Source organism: Anoplopoma fimbria, chromosome 12, assembly GCF_027596085.1.
Source record: "Anoplopoma fimbria isolate UVic2021 breed Golden Eagle Sablefish chromosome 12, Afim_UVic_2022, whole genome shotgun sequence".
In the NCBI taxonomy this organism is placed as follows: domain Eukaryota; kingdom Metazoa; phylum Chordata; class Actinopteri; order Perciformes; family Anoplopomatidae; genus Anoplopoma; species Anoplopoma fimbria.
Genome location: NC_072460.1, coordinates 12,776,305 through 12,793,205, shown reverse-complemented (window position 1 = coordinate 12,793,205; position 16,901 = coordinate 12,776,305). Strand labels below are relative to the sequence as shown.

The 16,901-nt window shown below is 42.2% G+C and overlaps 1 protein-coding gene across 11 annotated transcripts in view; it reads right to left on the bottom strand.

The window, feature by feature from the left end:
• Positions 1-16,901, bottom strand: part of huwe1 (HECT, UBA and WWE domain containing E3 ubiquitin protein ligase 1) — a 44,289-nt gene that overhangs the window by 20,182 nt on the left and 7,206 nt on the right. For 8 of the 11 annotated variants that reach the window (XM_054608390.1, XM_054608383.1, XM_054608392.1 and 5 more), the window contains 33 exons: positions 16,031-16,129; positions 14,974-15,180; positions 14,711-14,863; positions 14,554-14,616; positions 14,308-14,385; positions 14,140-14,187; positions 13,884-14,052; positions 13,698-13,798; positions 13,322-13,472; positions 13,088-13,215; positions 12,842-12,982; positions 12,607-12,712; positions 12,363-12,470; positions 12,172-12,273; positions 11,925-12,005; positions 11,606-11,712; positions 9,941-10,118; positions 9,762-9,853; positions 9,459-9,679; positions 9,272-9,329; positions 8,265-8,441; positions 7,835-8,080; positions 7,334-7,467; positions 7,129-7,241; positions 6,851-7,033; positions 6,510-6,726; positions 6,285-6,407; positions 5,919-6,156; positions 4,314-4,688; positions 2,350-2,472; positions 1,593-1,688; positions 1,181-1,450; positions 87-239 (listed from right to left, as the gene is read on the bottom strand). In XM_054608390.1, coding sequence (XP_054464365.1) covers positions 87-239; positions 1,181-1,450; positions 1,593-1,688; positions 2,350-2,472; positions 4,314-4,688; positions 5,919-6,156; positions 6,285-6,407; positions 6,510-6,726; positions 6,851-7,033; positions 7,129-7,241; positions 7,334-7,467; positions 7,835-8,080; positions 8,265-8,441; positions 9,272-9,329; positions 9,459-9,679; positions 9,762-9,853; positions 9,941-10,118; positions 11,606-11,712; positions 11,925-12,005; positions 12,172-12,273; positions 12,363-12,470; positions 12,607-12,712; positions 12,842-12,982; positions 13,088-13,215; positions 13,322-13,472; positions 13,698-13,798; positions 13,884-14,052; positions 14,140-14,187; positions 14,308-14,385; positions 14,554-14,616; positions 14,711-14,863; positions 14,974-15,180; positions 16,031-16,129 — 4,839 coding nt within the window. The remainder of the gene's footprint in view (positions 1-86; positions 240-1,180; positions 1,451-1,592; positions 1,689-2,349; positions 2,473-4,313; positions 4,689-5,918; positions 6,157-6,284; positions 6,408-6,509; positions 6,727-6,850; positions 7,034-7,128; positions 7,242-7,333; positions 7,468-7,834; positions 8,081-8,264; positions 8,442-9,271; positions 9,330-9,458; positions 9,680-9,761; positions 9,854-9,940; positions 10,119-11,605; positions 11,713-11,924; positions 12,006-12,171; positions 12,274-12,362; positions 12,471-12,606; positions 12,713-12,841; positions 12,983-13,087; positions 13,216-13,321; positions 13,473-13,697; positions 13,799-13,883; positions 14,053-14,139; positions 14,188-14,307; positions 14,386-14,553; positions 14,617-14,710; positions 14,864-14,973; positions 15,181-16,030; positions 16,130-16,901) is intronic. The other 3 variants (XM_054608393.1, XM_054608391.1, XM_054608389.1) reach the window with 2 other exon arrangements.

Below are 16,901 nucleotides of genomic sequence, written 5' to 3'. Positions count from 1 at the left end.
AACAACAATCAGAAAGAAAAAAAAAAAGGACCCAAGGCTAGTGTAGATTTCAAGCTTACAAATGTCAATGAGTGCGTTTCTATTACCTCAAATAGCAACGTGAGCAGCAGAATTCTTGTTGCAAGCTTGGAGGCTTGGGGAAGTGTGGCCATCTGCCTGGTCCACTCAGACACAGTCTTTGTGTCGCTGGTAGTCAGGGGCTCAGCCGCCTTGATGAGTATGTCTGCTGCCTCCCACACCTACACAGGACATGAACACAATCAGGCTGGAACAAGAATGCTTCTATTGCAAGAAACTTGACTTTTAAAGATGTTTCCTTCACTTAAAACAAATGAATCATACAAACGTACATTATGGCCTACTAAGCTTCATTTGCATTCAAGACATGTTAGGTAGGAGTAAAGCTTTTACTCTGAAACGCCTAACGATTAAATTTCAAAGACAAATTGTATTAACTGAAAGTAAATCAGCATCTGTAAGATATCACTCAACTTGCCATTTAAGCAAACCAGAATGAACTCTCCTTCCACGTCCCCTTAAATCATTTGGTCATAAGTAACCCTAGATCATTATTGAACCACAACAGTGCATACTTTTGACCTCTAAATATTTTGGGGAGCCGCGTGTCTTCGGGCCCTCTGCACTGAAAAAGTATAAACTGTGATTTGTCAGTCCACAGTATGGTTCAGCTGATATTCTGTGATCCAATTCAAATACAGTTAACCCTACACTAACCTTCTATTTCTATTTTGATGTTTTAAAAAGTACTTCTCTTAAGCAACACATGTTAATATTCCAACTTGCTATAGGCAGTACTGTGCATTTGACACTGAAACATGAAATTGTTTCTATTTAAATCTGCATCACTTTTTTTTTTTTTTAACCAATGACTGGTGCTTTCTTCTATTTTTATTCAACTATTGCTAAGAGGTATCTTTGTCCTGTAAAAAAATAAATACAAACCCCTCATAGAAAACACCATCTATTTGTAAATAGGACCTTCTACAACCTATAACAATGAAAGACAATCCCAAAATATAGTACAGTATTCCTCCCAGCCATCTGATTTTAACAAATCAAGCTTTTGTGACAGGCAATCCCAAACTTTTGAACGGCAGTGTCCATGCATTGTAGGCTCTAGTGAGCAAACTGCAATGCAAAGCTGCATTTCTCTACTGACCTGGTGGACAACCTGGCCGAGGATGAGCTCTCTGTACTCCGGGCCACTCCTCTTAATGGCGGTCATCAAAAGGTCACATAGTCGGTATACTGTGTCAGGCAGCTCATCCAGAAGGTGGAAGCAGCCGGGCAGCATGGAGTCAGTGAAGGTATGCAGCTCCTTGGGGTCCAGCGGCTCAGCCTCCATGAAGCGCTCCAAGCAGCGGGCCTCCTCCTCCTCTGCCCGCTCCCTGGCTCTCCGGTCCTCTTCCTCACGCCGACGTGCTGCTTCCTGATGCAGATACAGAAACAGCAATCTCAACAACTGCTCAGCTAAAAGGCCAAGTTATTTTTATTGAGGTTTCATTAAGTGACAGACAGTTCAGAAATAAATGCTTTTTTCCCATGTTATTTGAGCAGTGAGGGAGACACACCTCAGGAGAATCAGACCGCTGCTCCATGCTGACCTCTTGCCCGAGTGACATGGCAATGGCTCTCATCATCTGGTCCTCTTCAGACATAGTCAGGTCCTGGATAGAACAATGGGGAACAATTTCAGCTGACTAAATTTTACCCAAAGTCTTTTCAGACCAAACACGGATAAATCACACGTCAATTTAGAGAGATCTACCTCTAACAGCAAATCAACACCAAAGCCGGTTCAATTTTTGCAAATTTTGGATGCTGATAAAAACAAGCAAACCAATGAAATAATGACAGCTGCTCACTGGAATAATACATTTTCTTGGACATCAATGTCATAATGGGAATAATCATTGAATGATGCGAACATAAAGACAACAGGGAAGTATAGCAGCTGAACTTGCTTGTGATGGTGAGTAGCCTACAAAAGAGGGGTAAAATACTTGTCATGTTCACATAGAGAGAACCATTTATTTCCAAGTGCATTAGCTTACGTTCTAATATTGACATAATCCGAGTCAGAAATTACATGTAGTAGTTGTGAAAGGTATACTATAAAACAAGACCATATATGATAGCGATAGCATAATATCAATTAGGCTGTTTATTATAATTATTTCCTGCCACGGAAGCATATGAGCTCACTGTCTTTACTTGAGAAACCAGAAATCTGAACATGAATATTCATAATTTGTTTGGGAGTGAAATGCCATTTATGAAAGTAACAAAGCATTTGAGTATGTGTGTGTTCTGTCAAGTAATACTTACTCTTACTGCTCCACTAAGAAGTGGAGGAGGGTGAGTTAGAAGGTACTCTGTGGCCTGCTCCATGGTGCTGGTGTTCAGTAGGGCCTCCATGGCATGCTCTCTTGAGAAACCCATATCCATCAGCTATGACACCAAACACAAAGGTGAAGAAGCATTTTTTTAACAGAGATGCTGTCAAGAGCAAAGAACCAAAAATAAAGAAAGGGGGGTTATGATGACATAAATAGTCATAATGACATAAATAGTGAGGTAAACTCAAAGACACTTGCTATATTATGAGGGATGAGGACACTATTCCACTCACTCCATGTGTTCCATTCTTTTGGGAATAATGAGTGAACAAAAACTTTTTTTTTTTTTTTTTTAAAACACCAAATCCAACCGCTTTCCATCACAACACTATCCTGATATTCTGCCTCAAAAAACAGATGAATCTCAATAATCCTCTCTGAATTGCTCTTTCCCTTTTCAGTCCTAAATCTCCAACTTTTCTATATTCTTTAATGCTTCCCTCTCCACTGAATTTCTACAACTCTCCCCGATGGCTCTTATACCTGGTCGAGTTGCTGCTGGCGGACCTGTGCGCGCCTATCTCTCTCTCTGCACCTTCCCTGTTATAAAACAAATGGTGGCCCAGGATTCAGTGCATACAGAATACGAGGGAGGAAGGTTTGTAAATACAGCCCCTCTGTCTTATAGTGGTGTAACGGACCATTGGCGATCTGTGATACATACAGATCCCCCTTTAAACGTATCGGCACCCATGTGAACGGCAGATTAATTAAACAGTTTAACGTTATCAATCATAGTGTGGAATAAAGTTTTACTGCCGATCGTTATCTGCCTATATTCAGTAAAATATGCGATCAGGACATCTGCATTTATGCTTTTCTAGTTGCTGATCTCTGATAATGTTACATCGTAAAGAACTATGGCAGCACTGCTGATGGCCAACAAACGAAGGTTCTGTTCAGTTACATTATGATGCATTAATATAATGTGGAAATGAGTATTGGACGAAGGTTGTTTTCTGACTCTGATCCGAACCCTAAGTTTTATGATCCGTTGCACCCCTACATTCTATATTCATACAGGTAGTGCCAATATACAATTACGTAGTTTACCTGTGCTGTCAAAACTTCCTTACAGTAAGCTGAAAATAATGAGGCTGCAGGAAAAAACCACAGCCTTTATGCAGAAAAAGTTGTCAAACTACATACAATACCACACTTTGAGAAAATATAAATGAAGAAACAAATAAATATAAACAGTTTGTCACCAGTTGTTCCTTGACTATTAGCCCAGAAAGTAAAGCCCAGTATTATGACAAAGTGTTTACAAACAGTATAACATTAAAGTTACTACAAGGAACTATCATTTTGGGTTGACTTCGGCAATCCCTGTGAACGAAAGTGGTAATATTTACGAGTACCAGATTCCCTTTAGAACACCTCTTATTTTACTGCAGCAGGGTCTGACTGCCTGCTCGGTACGGTTCCGATTCTTCCGTGCCTCCAGCAGGTCCAGTAAGACCGCCTGGGTCACCAGCAGTGTGGTGCCAGTCTCGGCTCCCAGCTGGGACAGGTGTAGCAGTGAAGCAATGCTCTGCTCCTGGGCGGCAGAGGAGATGCTGCTAAACTCTACTCCTCCTCCTGCCAGTCAAAGGCAGCAGGGAAGAATGATCTAGGTCTGTCCCTCTGTACCTATACATTTGCACGGAACCCCGAGCAGTTACACTGATCACAAGCATTAAGAATAACTATATAGAAATAGCCCATCTCTTCGCTGATGGTCTTGTTTACTTATGAAGGCCATATAGAGTCATCAGTATTAAATTGAGATTGTTTCATAACCAGTTTTTAAGTTCCTCACAGTAACATTAACAGTGGTAAGAAAGAAACAACTGACATTTAAAAAAATGAACTGAGAAAGGTGCTCTAGTGTAAGACAGCTTTCCCACATACCTGTGTAAGCTGGGCCTGGTTAACCTGGGGCTCTCGGCGGGGGGGAGGATTGGTTGAATCCTCAGCTGGTCCTGCTGCTGCTGCTGCTGCTGCTGCTGCTGCTGCTGGCACTGCAGGTGCTGTTGCAGTTGCTGCTGGTGCTTCTCCAGCTGTTGTAGATGCTACAGGGGCCCCGCTGGGTGCCAAAGAAACAGTGGAGGCCGCCTCGTCATCCGGGCGCACCGCCCCCTCTCTCTCCTTGGTCAGGCGCTCCTGAATTACAGGCTCCCCTCTCAGTATGTGGCAGAGGATGGCAAGCATTGATTCAGCCATCCTGCCTCCATACACCTTCAGTGGCTTTCTGTTCCAAAGACTGCGGATGCAACTGAATGCAGCCTTGATAAAGAAGAAACTGTGTTACAATAATGAAGCACAAACATACATTCACAGCAAAGCCTCCGACTCTCATCCCTAGATTGGAAATAATGCCAAACTATACAGCTTATTTAAGAATTCACGAGAGTTTGTTGCATTTCAACAGGGTCACAAGGAGTCCAAATGAACCAACTACTGCTGTGAACACGGCAGTGCATGTCCAAATGAGCTTTTGTTTCCCAAATTCTCAGAAGTCATATTACAATATAGATTAAATATCATAAACATATTGATCAATAATGAAAACTGTATTTCTTTCAAAAAGGAAGCCATGGGGGCTCAGACCAAAAAGGTTGTAGCCTTTGAATGCACTTGAACACACAAGAGGGATGAGGAGACGCGGAGTGCTGAGAGAGGTGCGAGTACACCATACACACAGGGCGTAAAAACAGCACTTGTGGACTCATAATGACACATTATGTTAGGAAAAGATGAGGAGGAAATCTCCAAGTGTGTGACAGAGGATATGTGGCACTTATGTCATAAGTCTGCAGCAGGCACAGGGCATCTCTGTGACAAGAGGAACTTTGAGAGGGTGCTTACGGTTGAGTCACCTGCCACCCAAATGTTTCCTAAACATGAATAAACACTTAGAAATAATTGATGCAAAAAAATGCAGCGTTTAACACTCTAAATTTTCTGGGCTGTATTAAAGGGTTGGCTTTCCCTATATGAAAGCAGTCACACTGTTACTGCAGTCAAAGAGTATCTCCAGACAAGCTCACTGAGTTTAGACAAATCTCTGCTCATTTGGGAAAGACCTCTCCGAGCCTGGGTACGTCCCACCTACATCAGTTAACCATTCACTGGTTGTATGTTTTCGGGGGGAAAAAACATGATGCATTCACTGCAATTAATCAACTACTTTTTGGGAGAAGTATTCAAGGACTACTTAAAATGCAGTAGTTGTGAATGCCCTACTGTTGTGTTATTTATGTTCATAACAAAACATATTATTTTCTCAACATGGCATTGAAATGCAGAAATGTAACAGAGAACAACAATTTTTGCTAAGAGAGCAGGGAAGAATCTTATGGTGTCCATGTGCAACTGTGTTCTCACAAGTTTACCCACTTGAATGATATACATAATTTATAATTGACTTCCCATGTGGAAAAAAGGCAAACCCAAAAGGATTTAGCTAAAGGCAGCAATAGCCTCATTTGATTTCTATAGCTAGGGGATACTGACCTTCTGGGTGACTATGAGGAACCGAAGGGCACTGAACTGGGGCATGGTGGGTGTGACCCCAGGCATTTTAGCTGGCAGGGAATGGGGTGAGTCCAGCACAGTGCTTGGGTTCACCATCTTTTCCACCAGCATTAACCACGCATCCAGGAACTCCCCTGTCCCATCTGGTAAATCAGTATGCTCCAGACCCTCAGAAACAGGCACCTTCCCACCCATTGACAGGGCCCAGTTAAATGTCCTGCACACAACCAATAAAACTGCTGGTTAACATAGACATTAAAATACTATGGATATTAAGAAGAAACATTTTAACATAAAATACTGTTCTTGATCGTGATATATCTTGGAACATGTGGGGGGACTTACTCAAATAAGGCATCATGACCACCAGAGCAGAAGAACTTTTGCAGCATAAGGTGGTAGGGGTACTTCCTCTCATCAAACAGCATGGGGGATGTAAAGCCCACGGAGCAGATGAAGAAAGTCAGCCTGCCAGACGAAAAGGAAAAAAAGAAAACGACACTCCATATCAGCTATGTGTGCATAGCACAGGTAACAATGGAGGTAATGGTAGTGGTAGTCTGCCCTTACCTAAAACGAGGGGTGGGTGTGTAGGGTGGGGGCTGCCAACTCAGACCCTTGGTGAGGAGCTTCGTCAGGGCAGAGGCAGTGGCACGGGCAGCAGGCGTGGGGGTAGTGCCTGTGCTTGTGGCATGGTGAGAGCGGCGTTGGCGCACTGGGGAGCCCACACACAGCTTCACCAGCAGGCCAAAGAGCTCAGCCAGAGCCCTACCCAATCGAGATGAAGCTGGAAAGACACATGAAGGTTAGTGCCATACGATAAAACTCAGAGGGACTTAAGGCAATTGAGGACATTTTGTTTTTGAAAAAAATATCTGTTAAAATATCATGTGACATAGAAATGCTCTTACCAGAGAGAAGCGGTTTTATCTGTTTGATGCGGGTGGCCATAGCTGGGGTAAGTTTGGACTTCGCCTTCGGGTCTGTTGCAGTGGGTTCGTCCGTCTCCATGGGAGCCAAAGTGTCCCCATCTAGACCCATGCTTTCCAACAGTCCACCAGCAGTTGAATCCACAGCCACTGCCTCAGACTCTGCTAGATAAAGGTGGAGGAGGTTGAAGAGGTTGGAGGGTGTCCAACCACCAAAAACATGGTGTTCTTAAGTGAACAAAGTTAAATGGTTAAATTACCAGTTCTCCTGGAGCCAGATGATGTGGTTGCTGCAGTGCTGCCAGATGGCTTCTCCTCTTTGGGCACCAGTTTCTGCATGTCGGCCTGGCCAAACTCACAACCTGGAGGCAGACTGTTGGGCACAGGCAAGAGGTGTTACAGAATTACAGTTGATCAAACAGTTAAAAAAAAAAAAGAAAAGGGTGTAAAGGATAAGAAATTCACCTGTTAGGCGTGCAAAGGGACAGCAGCACGGTGCTCTCCCAAACCAGAGAGCAGTAGAGCTGACTAAGCTTGTTGAGAACACTCAAGCCGAGCTGGGAGCCCCACTGGTTGACTGAGATAGCTCTGATCTCACTCTGTTTAGAAAAGGAGGAGAAACACTCTGAGCGCTGGACCATTCGGAGTAAAAATATGAAACCCTCCCCAGATGGTATCTGCCCATAACAAGTTAACTCATTTGCCACTTGAGCACAACTTTGCATACATCAGTCAATGAATGTGGGAAATAGAATAGACTCTGGAGTCAAAACTAGCTTTAAAAGGCATATTTTTGAAAAGGGCCTGTAAAAAAATCTATCACCCTTTGCATGATATACACAGTGGATGTAATTACATCTTTTACATACAGATTAACACAAAGTCTCTACAGTGTAGATCAATTAAAGGTAAAACAGGAAGAGGGGTTGTTTATTCTGTTCATTAAGAAAATGCATCCATATTTACCTGTCCTACTCTGCAAGTATGGACAAACATGAGGATGTAGGCATGTGCTGCAGTAAGAGCATGTAACAGTGGTGTGGCACGGGCTGACAACGTTGGGTCGGTGACATGGCCCGCATTAGCCAGTTCTCTGAGAAGCACAGATCCACCAGGCACCTCAATTGGTCGATGAAGTGGCTCCAGAGACGTCAGGATACTGTCCAGTTGGCACAGGCCCTCCTGGAGTACCTTAGGCTCATGAGAGAGAGTCTAACGGGGAGAAATTAAGGGGAAAACACTTTAGTCTAAATTAAGCAACTGTGTAAACAAAATGAGTCATTTTGCTACATCTGGCACAGGATAGTGATGTTTATGTCTGTTGTTCCTCATAAATAAATACAACAAAGAAGAAAAAAATATATATCACAAACAGTGATCTTTCTTTTGTGCTCACCAATATGGACTTGCAGACACCAGCCACAGCCTGGCAGGCAGCAGAGGTGGGGAAGTCGATGGGCAAGTTGGGCAGGCCCAGAATAGAAACCAGAGGAAGCAGCCCCTTCTGGTTGACAAACTCTTGACAGTGGTCATCCGTGGTGTTGTTGCTTAGAATGGATTCCACAAACTTCATCTAGAAAACATGTGCATCCCAAATCAGTGACGTGTGTGAAATTAATTGAGCATTGTTTCCAATAAACACCAAGACTCTGGCGGCCCACCAAAGTCTATTTTTCCGCCACGGTTTCATAATGAACCCAAAATAATTTTAGTTTCACTTTTCCAATGCAGCGCTGCGCAGCGACTGCTTATAGTTTGGCTTAAGAGATAAGATAAGATAAGATAATCCTTTATTAGTCCCGCAGCAGGGAAATGTGCAGGCTTACAGCAGCATAGAGTAAAGTGCACACAAGAGACATAGTAGAAGAAAGACAAGATAAAAATAAAAAATGAAAATAAAAATAAAAAGTATTATAGAAAGTGAAAGTGACTCACGCCTTATTAGTTGATTTATATTTTGTCGTAAGGAATTGGCTCTGCAAAGTAGCCCAAATAGTTACTAATATTGTAAAATAAATGTTGTGTTATGTTAGAAGTTAAAAGTAATTACAATATTTCCCTTCAGAGATGTTGTGGAGTAGAAGTATAACGTTACATAAAAAGGAAATACTCAAGCTAAGTACCTCAAAATTGTATTTAAGTCCAGTACTAGATTAGCTTATATGTACTTTGTTACATTCCACCACTGCCAACTCACAATTTATAACAAGAAAACTTTTCATAGACCTAGCCGCTCAATAACGTGGAAAAAAGTCTTCCGGGGAAGCATGGGGCTGTGACCCCACTAGAAAGTCCCAGGTCCACCCACCATAGTCTCATAAAATCGTGTGAGAAACACTGGGTGAGCTCCGCTTTAAAGCTTGAAATATTTAATTCTAAAATTGTCAAAGAATTCCTACTCACCACGTTCAGGATATAATCCATTAGAGGAATGGGTATCCGCTCCTCAGTGCCCACGACCCTGCAAGAAGACACACATCATCAGAATGACTACAAACGCTAATATCTGAAATCTTGTTGATTGACATGAAGAAAATAAAGTCTGTAAAGAGTTGTTCTATTCTATTGTGTTATGAACTCAGCGTCATACAGTTCAAGTGGCACTGACTGTCTGTTGCTCTCTGGTTCCCCCTGCTGCTGGCTGAATGTGTGGAGGGCCTCCTCTTCCTCTTCATCCTCACTTGAAGCTTCTTCAGCAGCGTGGCTGGAGCGTGCTGGTGGCACCGCAACAGTACCATCTGCTTTCTGGATAGACGGTTTCTGGCAGATGTACTCAGGGGCTCGACCTAGGTTGCAGATCTCCTCCAGTAACTGTATGACAAATTTGCTTTAATTATCTTGCAAAACCATGTGGTAACACTAGAAAGATCTCTTGTGAATGAACATACGCTACCTTAATAATGGCAGTAGTAGCATCAGTCTTCAGAGTGGGTTGGTGCCTCATGAGCTCATCCACAGCACTCCCTAAGTTGGATGCAGTGTCACCTGAAGCCATATCCAGAACATGTCACCCATTCTAGCAGGTTCCACAAAGGAAGATCTGAATAACACAACGCATACAGTGTAACTTACCCAATGGGTCTGAGCTGCGTCGCCGTCGCATGGCAGGCAGGTAGTCAGGGGACAAAAGCACTTTGAAGAGGCGCTCAAACGGCTGGCACTGAACGAAGGAGTGCAGGCCCCTTGCATTCAGGCACAGGGCGCTGAACACATTAGGGAGAGAACCTAACACCTCACGGGTAGCAGGAACCTGGACAGAGACACAATGAAGAACTTGAAATTACAGTAAAAAAAAAAAAAAAAAAAAATCCAACATAGACCTGCTCCTTTTTAACAGTGCTGGTTCGCACTGGATCCAGCTCTGATATGATTCATACTTTCATAGTACATCTTATACCAATATGGCTCGCTGCAGCTCATCGACCATGGTTGCAAATAAATTATGATATTACCCTATAATCTTTAAATGTTTGCATAATGTGAAAACAATAAGGTAACATTTGTCGTCAAACAGAATCCTAAATCTACTGGAAACACTTAATGCACAGACAAGTGTTATTTCACTGGATCCACTGACAATGACCACAATGGTGATAGCATATGTACACAGCTAGCTGCTATTAGTATAGCAGTAAGACACAAGGAGCCAGAGGTGATTCTAGCAGTGGGAAACTAGGAACGTGGGGATCCATAGTGCTCGTTAATACATCCATGGTTAAAGTATCCATTGTTAAAGTTTACCAAGTTTGCCATCTGGCTAAATTAATATCCGGCACAGCTAGACTGCGAGCTACACATTTTAGCCAGCTTGAATACAACACTGTGTAGTGTAATTCCAGGTTTCTGGTTTAGTTAAAGCACTGATGTAGGCTTGATGTAGCCAAGAGAAGCCATCGGTGAGCAAACAGTGGCATAGTAAGTCTGAGGTAGCTTGAGATACTAATTCATTAGCACTAGCACTAACTCATTAACGTTTAGCCAACAACTTAAAGAAGGTAGCCAGAACTCTTGTGTAGTGCTGTTGAATGTAGCTTAGCTTCCCCCCTCCCATGTACAATATGATCGCCTTACAAATTTAAATCCTATTCGTTTCCGACATCCTCCATAGATTGCAGACTAGATCACTGCGTTCTTCTTCTTTCCTTCCTCTCAGTATGAATAGCAGAGAGGTGGGGCAGAGCCGCCGCCTCTCCCCTTGTGTACATACAGACATCTCACACTCTCTCTCTCTCCCCCTCCCAGCTCATACACACAGATGACACTATAAAGCTGCTAAAGTCTGGCTATTTTGATGACGGACAAAACTATTTTTTTTACCGTTTCCCCTCAAAATTTTAGTAGGATTTGGTGTCTTCTATTCATCCAAATCTTTTGTATTGATTTTCCAATACATATCGTTTTATCTTTACACTTCATAAAAACACTGAATGGAGTCAGAGTGTTCTTTTAAGACTACCTTTCCCCCTATTCAGCATCTGCACACAGGGATTCAGGTATGTTTTGGTATCATCTATTGATACAAGGCAACCGCTTTACACTTAAAGTCAACCAATATCAAAGCAAAGGAAGAGTTGAGCACAAGGGTATGATATTGACATCAAATTGTAAATCTTTTAGCCATCTTTAAAATACTAGTCACAGCTGAGACAATGAGATAAAAGGAAACTGATAATATTGAACTGGTGTTAACCATCAGAGACAGGAGGAGGAGGCAGAAGAGAAGTGCTGGAGACTCACATCTTTGATGAGAAGGGCATGCAGCATGACATCAGTGAGACCATTATCCTGCAGGGAGGAGAGCAGGGATGGCTCCTGGAACACAAACACCGTCACAACCTCCGTCGCTACAAACCCAAAAGACGAAGACAACAGCAGAAGGGGAAAAAAGAAAAAAGGAGATCATAATCCAAAACAATGAAAACAAATTTCATTACATTCGAATCGATCCTCCATTTGACACCCAGTTTAATATGACATCTCTGTAGTAGAGTGAGAGCACTTTACTCAGTTAGAATAGTGCTTAAAGAACTTTTCTGGAGGGCTACTGTTAACTCACCCAAGAGGAACAGTGAAGGGCCATAATACTCTGCATTACTGATGATGTGCTTGAGTGAGGTAGGCAACGACCCATCCATTACTTGTGAGAAAAAGAGGGAACATGTACACATTTTAACAACCAAGATTTGCATATTGCATTCTTGAGGCAACAATTTACTAACTTGTTTCATATTTCTAAACAAGATGACTACAAAACATTTGATCTCAAATCAATCCAACTTGTAAGAGAATTGCCAATGACTCACCGTGGCGAATACCATCAGAAAAGGCAGGGTCCTGGATGGCTTTCTTCAAGAAATTAAGCATCGACTTTAACAGCGCTGCCCTCTGGGGTATACACTGCATACCTAGAGAGACAGAGTGTCATAGTGACTACAGAATACAATAATGACAAGTTTTTTTTGGGGGGGGGTTTGTGTGCGTATGCTGTGTGTACCTGCACGAGGCGCGTTTGAAGCACTGGTCTGTGCTCGGAGGTCCGCTTCTGGTCTGGAACCAGAAGATGTGGACGGTCCAGGGCTGCTTTCCATGGCAACCTCTGACACTGAGAATACATAATGTTGGCAAATCAACAAAACAGCCAGGGGATACTTTCTTATTTGGTGATATTGACGAATAGACTAGAATTTAAATTACAGCCTTGACTTATGGATATTAATTTATGATGGGGAGTGACTTACTCTCCATGTCTGTGTCCATGTCTTCAGACTCAACAGTTGCGCTGGGCCTCTGGATCTTTGGCTTGATGACAAAAGGGCACTCTTTCCTTGACAGGTCCACCTCATGCTACACAAAGCGATTGAGAGAGAGATGGAGGGAAGAACTAGTCAGTCCAGGGGCTTAGCAGAACCTTCAGTGACTCTGTAGCTAAAGGCTGCTGTTTCAGGAATGAGAAATGCAAAGTGCATAACTAACCTCTAGCCTGCAGATAAAAATGGAAAGGCCGCTGTGGGACTGAAAGGCAGCCATGTCAAGGTTGGTGATGAGGTCCACGACCCGCACTGCTCGCGTCACAAACGTGATCTGGTCCTGCTCGTCACCCAGGAACTTGATGACCTACAAAAGTAAGATTTTTTTAAAAAGGGCAAACTTTGATAAAAAAAATGAAGAAAAAAAAGAAAACACAATTGGAAATGCCGTATTTGAAGAATCAGGATATACCTTCAGGAGGGCCTCCATCATGCCACAGGACACAAGGGCTTCCCCTCCAGCATCATAGCTAGCCAAGTGGTAGAGGAATGAGAAGAGTGCAGTGGCAAACTGGTGCGGGTAAGGTTCCATCAGAGGATCTAGGAAAAATAAATCAAAAGTTTACAAAGCTTTCATTTTAAATGTCCCACTCTCTTGTGCAGCACACACTAAACCCAAAGACGTTTGCTTTGGCTGCATCCTCACCGATCATTGCTTGTATGCAGTTGCGCACCAGCACCGGCAGGAAGCCATGGTAGGAGGCAGTTCCGGTGCAGTCGATGATGTTGGAAAGCTTGGGCGTCCTCTCCAGATGGACAATCGAAGTTAAAGTGCGCAAAGACGCTGCCTTGATATCCTGAAGAACAAACTCAATTTCAGCATTTCAGAAACTGAACATGAAAAGGGGCTTTATGAAACTTCTGCCTCAACACTGTAGAGTAAACAAATTAAGATCATCTAAAAAGGGATCAGCAAAAGCAGCAAAATATGTCCAATGTAATTTTACAAATAGAGCACCACGGCATAGAAATTTAGTGTGATGACATAGCGATTAAGCAGAAAATGCAAAATACTTTCTTACCACAAGCTGTTTGTCTGTAATCTGTAATACATCCACGAGCTCTTCTATCAAGCCATTGTACAGAATACTGTTGGCTGACTCTTGGAGTGCATTTGAATACACTGCAAACAAAGAGAAAACATCAGAAGTTAAAACTTGGAACAAAAACCTTTGTCACTTTATCTTGGGCAGAAGGCTTCTACTCACCCAGTATAGAGATAGCATGCAGTCGGGCCTGCACAGCCTGCAACCTCTTCTTGTGATTGGAGAAACCATGGGCCAGTCGAATGTGTGTGAACAGCAAGGTCTGCTTGTCTTTAGGGATGTTGTACATCACTGTCAATGACTCCATGATCTCAGATGGGCTCTCTGAAATCTAAAAAAGACAAAGAACATGTGTAGGTTGAAGAATCCAAGGTATTATTGCTCAACTGTTAATGAGACAATTATTTTCTGACTGTACCTTGTCAAGCTGCTCGATGTGAATATAGTGTAGTGTGTTACTACTTGTCTGCAAGGAAAAGGAGTTCACAAAAGTTAAGGAAGAAGTTAAGTCATCAACAAAATATTCCCCAAATATATTTGTTTTTTATTACATGATGACTGCATAAATAAATATCTTGGTCCTTACCTTCCTCTCTACTTTGACCTCAGGGCCCGGTTCAGCGTAGAACTCAAAATGCAGTGTGGTGGCACTGGGCGGGTACTTCTGCACATGTACCATCAGGTGGCAGCAAAGTAAGGGATGATAGTATATTTTTAGTGGTTAATTAGTCTCGTTTGACAGCCTTAATTCATAAACATAAAACAAATAGTCCCATAGCTGTAGGTATTTGATAGAGACGATTATTAAAACGGCACATTGTAAAATTCTTACCGCCATAAGCAGATCCCTGCAACACTCTGCCAGACCAAAGCCATTCTCCTTTCCTCCCCAGCTCTACAGAAGGGAACAAAGAGACTAAACAATACAGCTCTTTCTCTTGAGGGACAGCTGGAATTATGGCAATATAAAACAATGGCATTCACTATACCTCGGCCAGGTGTTGCAAACGGGCCAGTAGAGGCGTCCTTTTGTCAGATCCCAGTCTTGTGATGTAGTTTGAGCGCTTACTGAACACATAGAGCAGGTTCAGCACAGACAGGACCACCTGCATGTCACATGACGCTAACAAGGTGGTTAAGTGCTGTAAAAGGGGTAGGAGAGATAGATGAAAGAGGGTTAAAGTTAGTGAGCTGCTTTACTTTTCCCAGAAAAGCAGAGTAGTGGTCTAGGGTGTACCAGGTTCAAGCCTACCTCTATGGAGCTGTAGAGGTGCCTAGAGAAGCTATACTCAATGAGCAGGGCTGTGAAGTTAAGCACTGCCAAAAGCAGGGCTTTGAGCTGTCCATTATCAGGACGGTCACACACCAGCAGCCATGACATGTTCTCCACTGTCTGGCCTGCATCACACAGTATGCCATCAAAGCGGTCCAGTAGATCCACCCAGTGGTACAGCTCACACTGTTGAAGATAAATAATATTCAGTTATCAATGCCGTAAAAAAAAAAAAAAAAAAAAAAAAAAAAAAAAAGTTAAAAACAACGGACTGCTTTCTGAATACAAAAGGGTATTTGGAATGGATGAAGTCCGATACGAGCATATGACATATTTCCTAATGTAAACCTGATGTGAAATGCCTTTTAACATTTAACTCCTTAGTTGGCTTGTTTTCCTGTTTGGGTTTGTTTTTTTTAGCTAATCAAGTGGTTATAATCAATCGTTTTTTACATGTGGGACATCTGAACAGTGTCCAAATAACACTGCTGAAAACCACCATCCATGAGATGTTTAAACAATCTGTGTATATTCAGGGTGGCATCCACATTTGCTTTCATACTCTCTGCACTCACTGCATACCTGTTCTTGTCATGTGCCCATCTTATTCTTTACCCTTTAGAACATAAATGCTCATACAAACAGGGAAATAGTAATTATTGTTTAAACAACCAGGGTATCCTGGTGGGAAAGCAGTCAAAGAGTACATCCACATTAACACTAAAGCATTTTGGTTTGAATTTTTTTGTCATCTCTAACTTACCCTGTGGTATTCTCCTTTCAAATGTTGATAGGGCATATATACGTCGGAATTTATTTATGTATTTTGGAAGAGGATGTACAAGCCTAAAATAATGATGTGCGGCACAGCAGAATGATTGTTTAGACGCAGTCTAAGACGTGTCCAAATGCCTGTCAAATTCCTGGAATGTTACGTCAGTGATATTCCACATAATCATTACTGACTAGTGGGAACTGACAGAGTTCCCAAAGAAAGACTAAGGATGGTACCTCTCCCCTTCTCTTTGGGGCTTACCTTGCCAATATTCCAGGTCTTGATGTGCTGCAGCTCCACCAGTAGTTGCTCATCACTGCATGCCTTGAGCTTTTCTATAAGTATCCTGCAGTCAGCAGGCTGTTGGTTCAGAAGAGGCATAAAATGGTTAGTCAGTACCGAGTGCATGGACCTCCTATGCCTCTTTTCTACTAGCGTAGTATAACACACATTAGTGATGTTGTGACATGCCAAGACATACAAATCTGCATTTCCTCTGTGTATTTAAAGTAAGGGGAAACAGTGCTGACCTGTTGTACCGGTGTTTTTGTCCCACTTATGAGGAAGACCAAACAATGACAATATTGCCCTAAAATGTGTCACTGCACTATAATGGTTGGCTCAGAACAGTCGACCAGCCATCAAGCAGTTCTGATTAAACATACTGGCAGCATAACAGACAGAAACCTTAATATTGATTAATACTTATTTTAAGTCTGACCTGCTGATTCCTATTTTCTTTCCAAGAACTATAATTGACAGCAGGGCTCCAGACTAACTTCATGTCGTTATTGTACACCACAGAAAATGCTGTGTTATTGTCATACATAGTGGTCATTTGCATTAAGACACACAATTGAAATGATAAGGAAATACATCCTTGTATTTGTTTAAATACTCGCTTTGATTAAAAAAATATTGGAAATAGTACTTTTAATAATAAGTTCTAAGTTAGAGCTAACTTTAGTGTTAGAAAGTTATACAGATCACAATCCCCTCTCTAATACCCATTTTATATTGCTATGAAAACATTTCCTGTAAACAACTGTATAAATTCAAGATTCTCACCATGAACTAGATCCAACAAGATCATATTTTACAACATAATTTACCTTTGCCTAGTACTCAATTT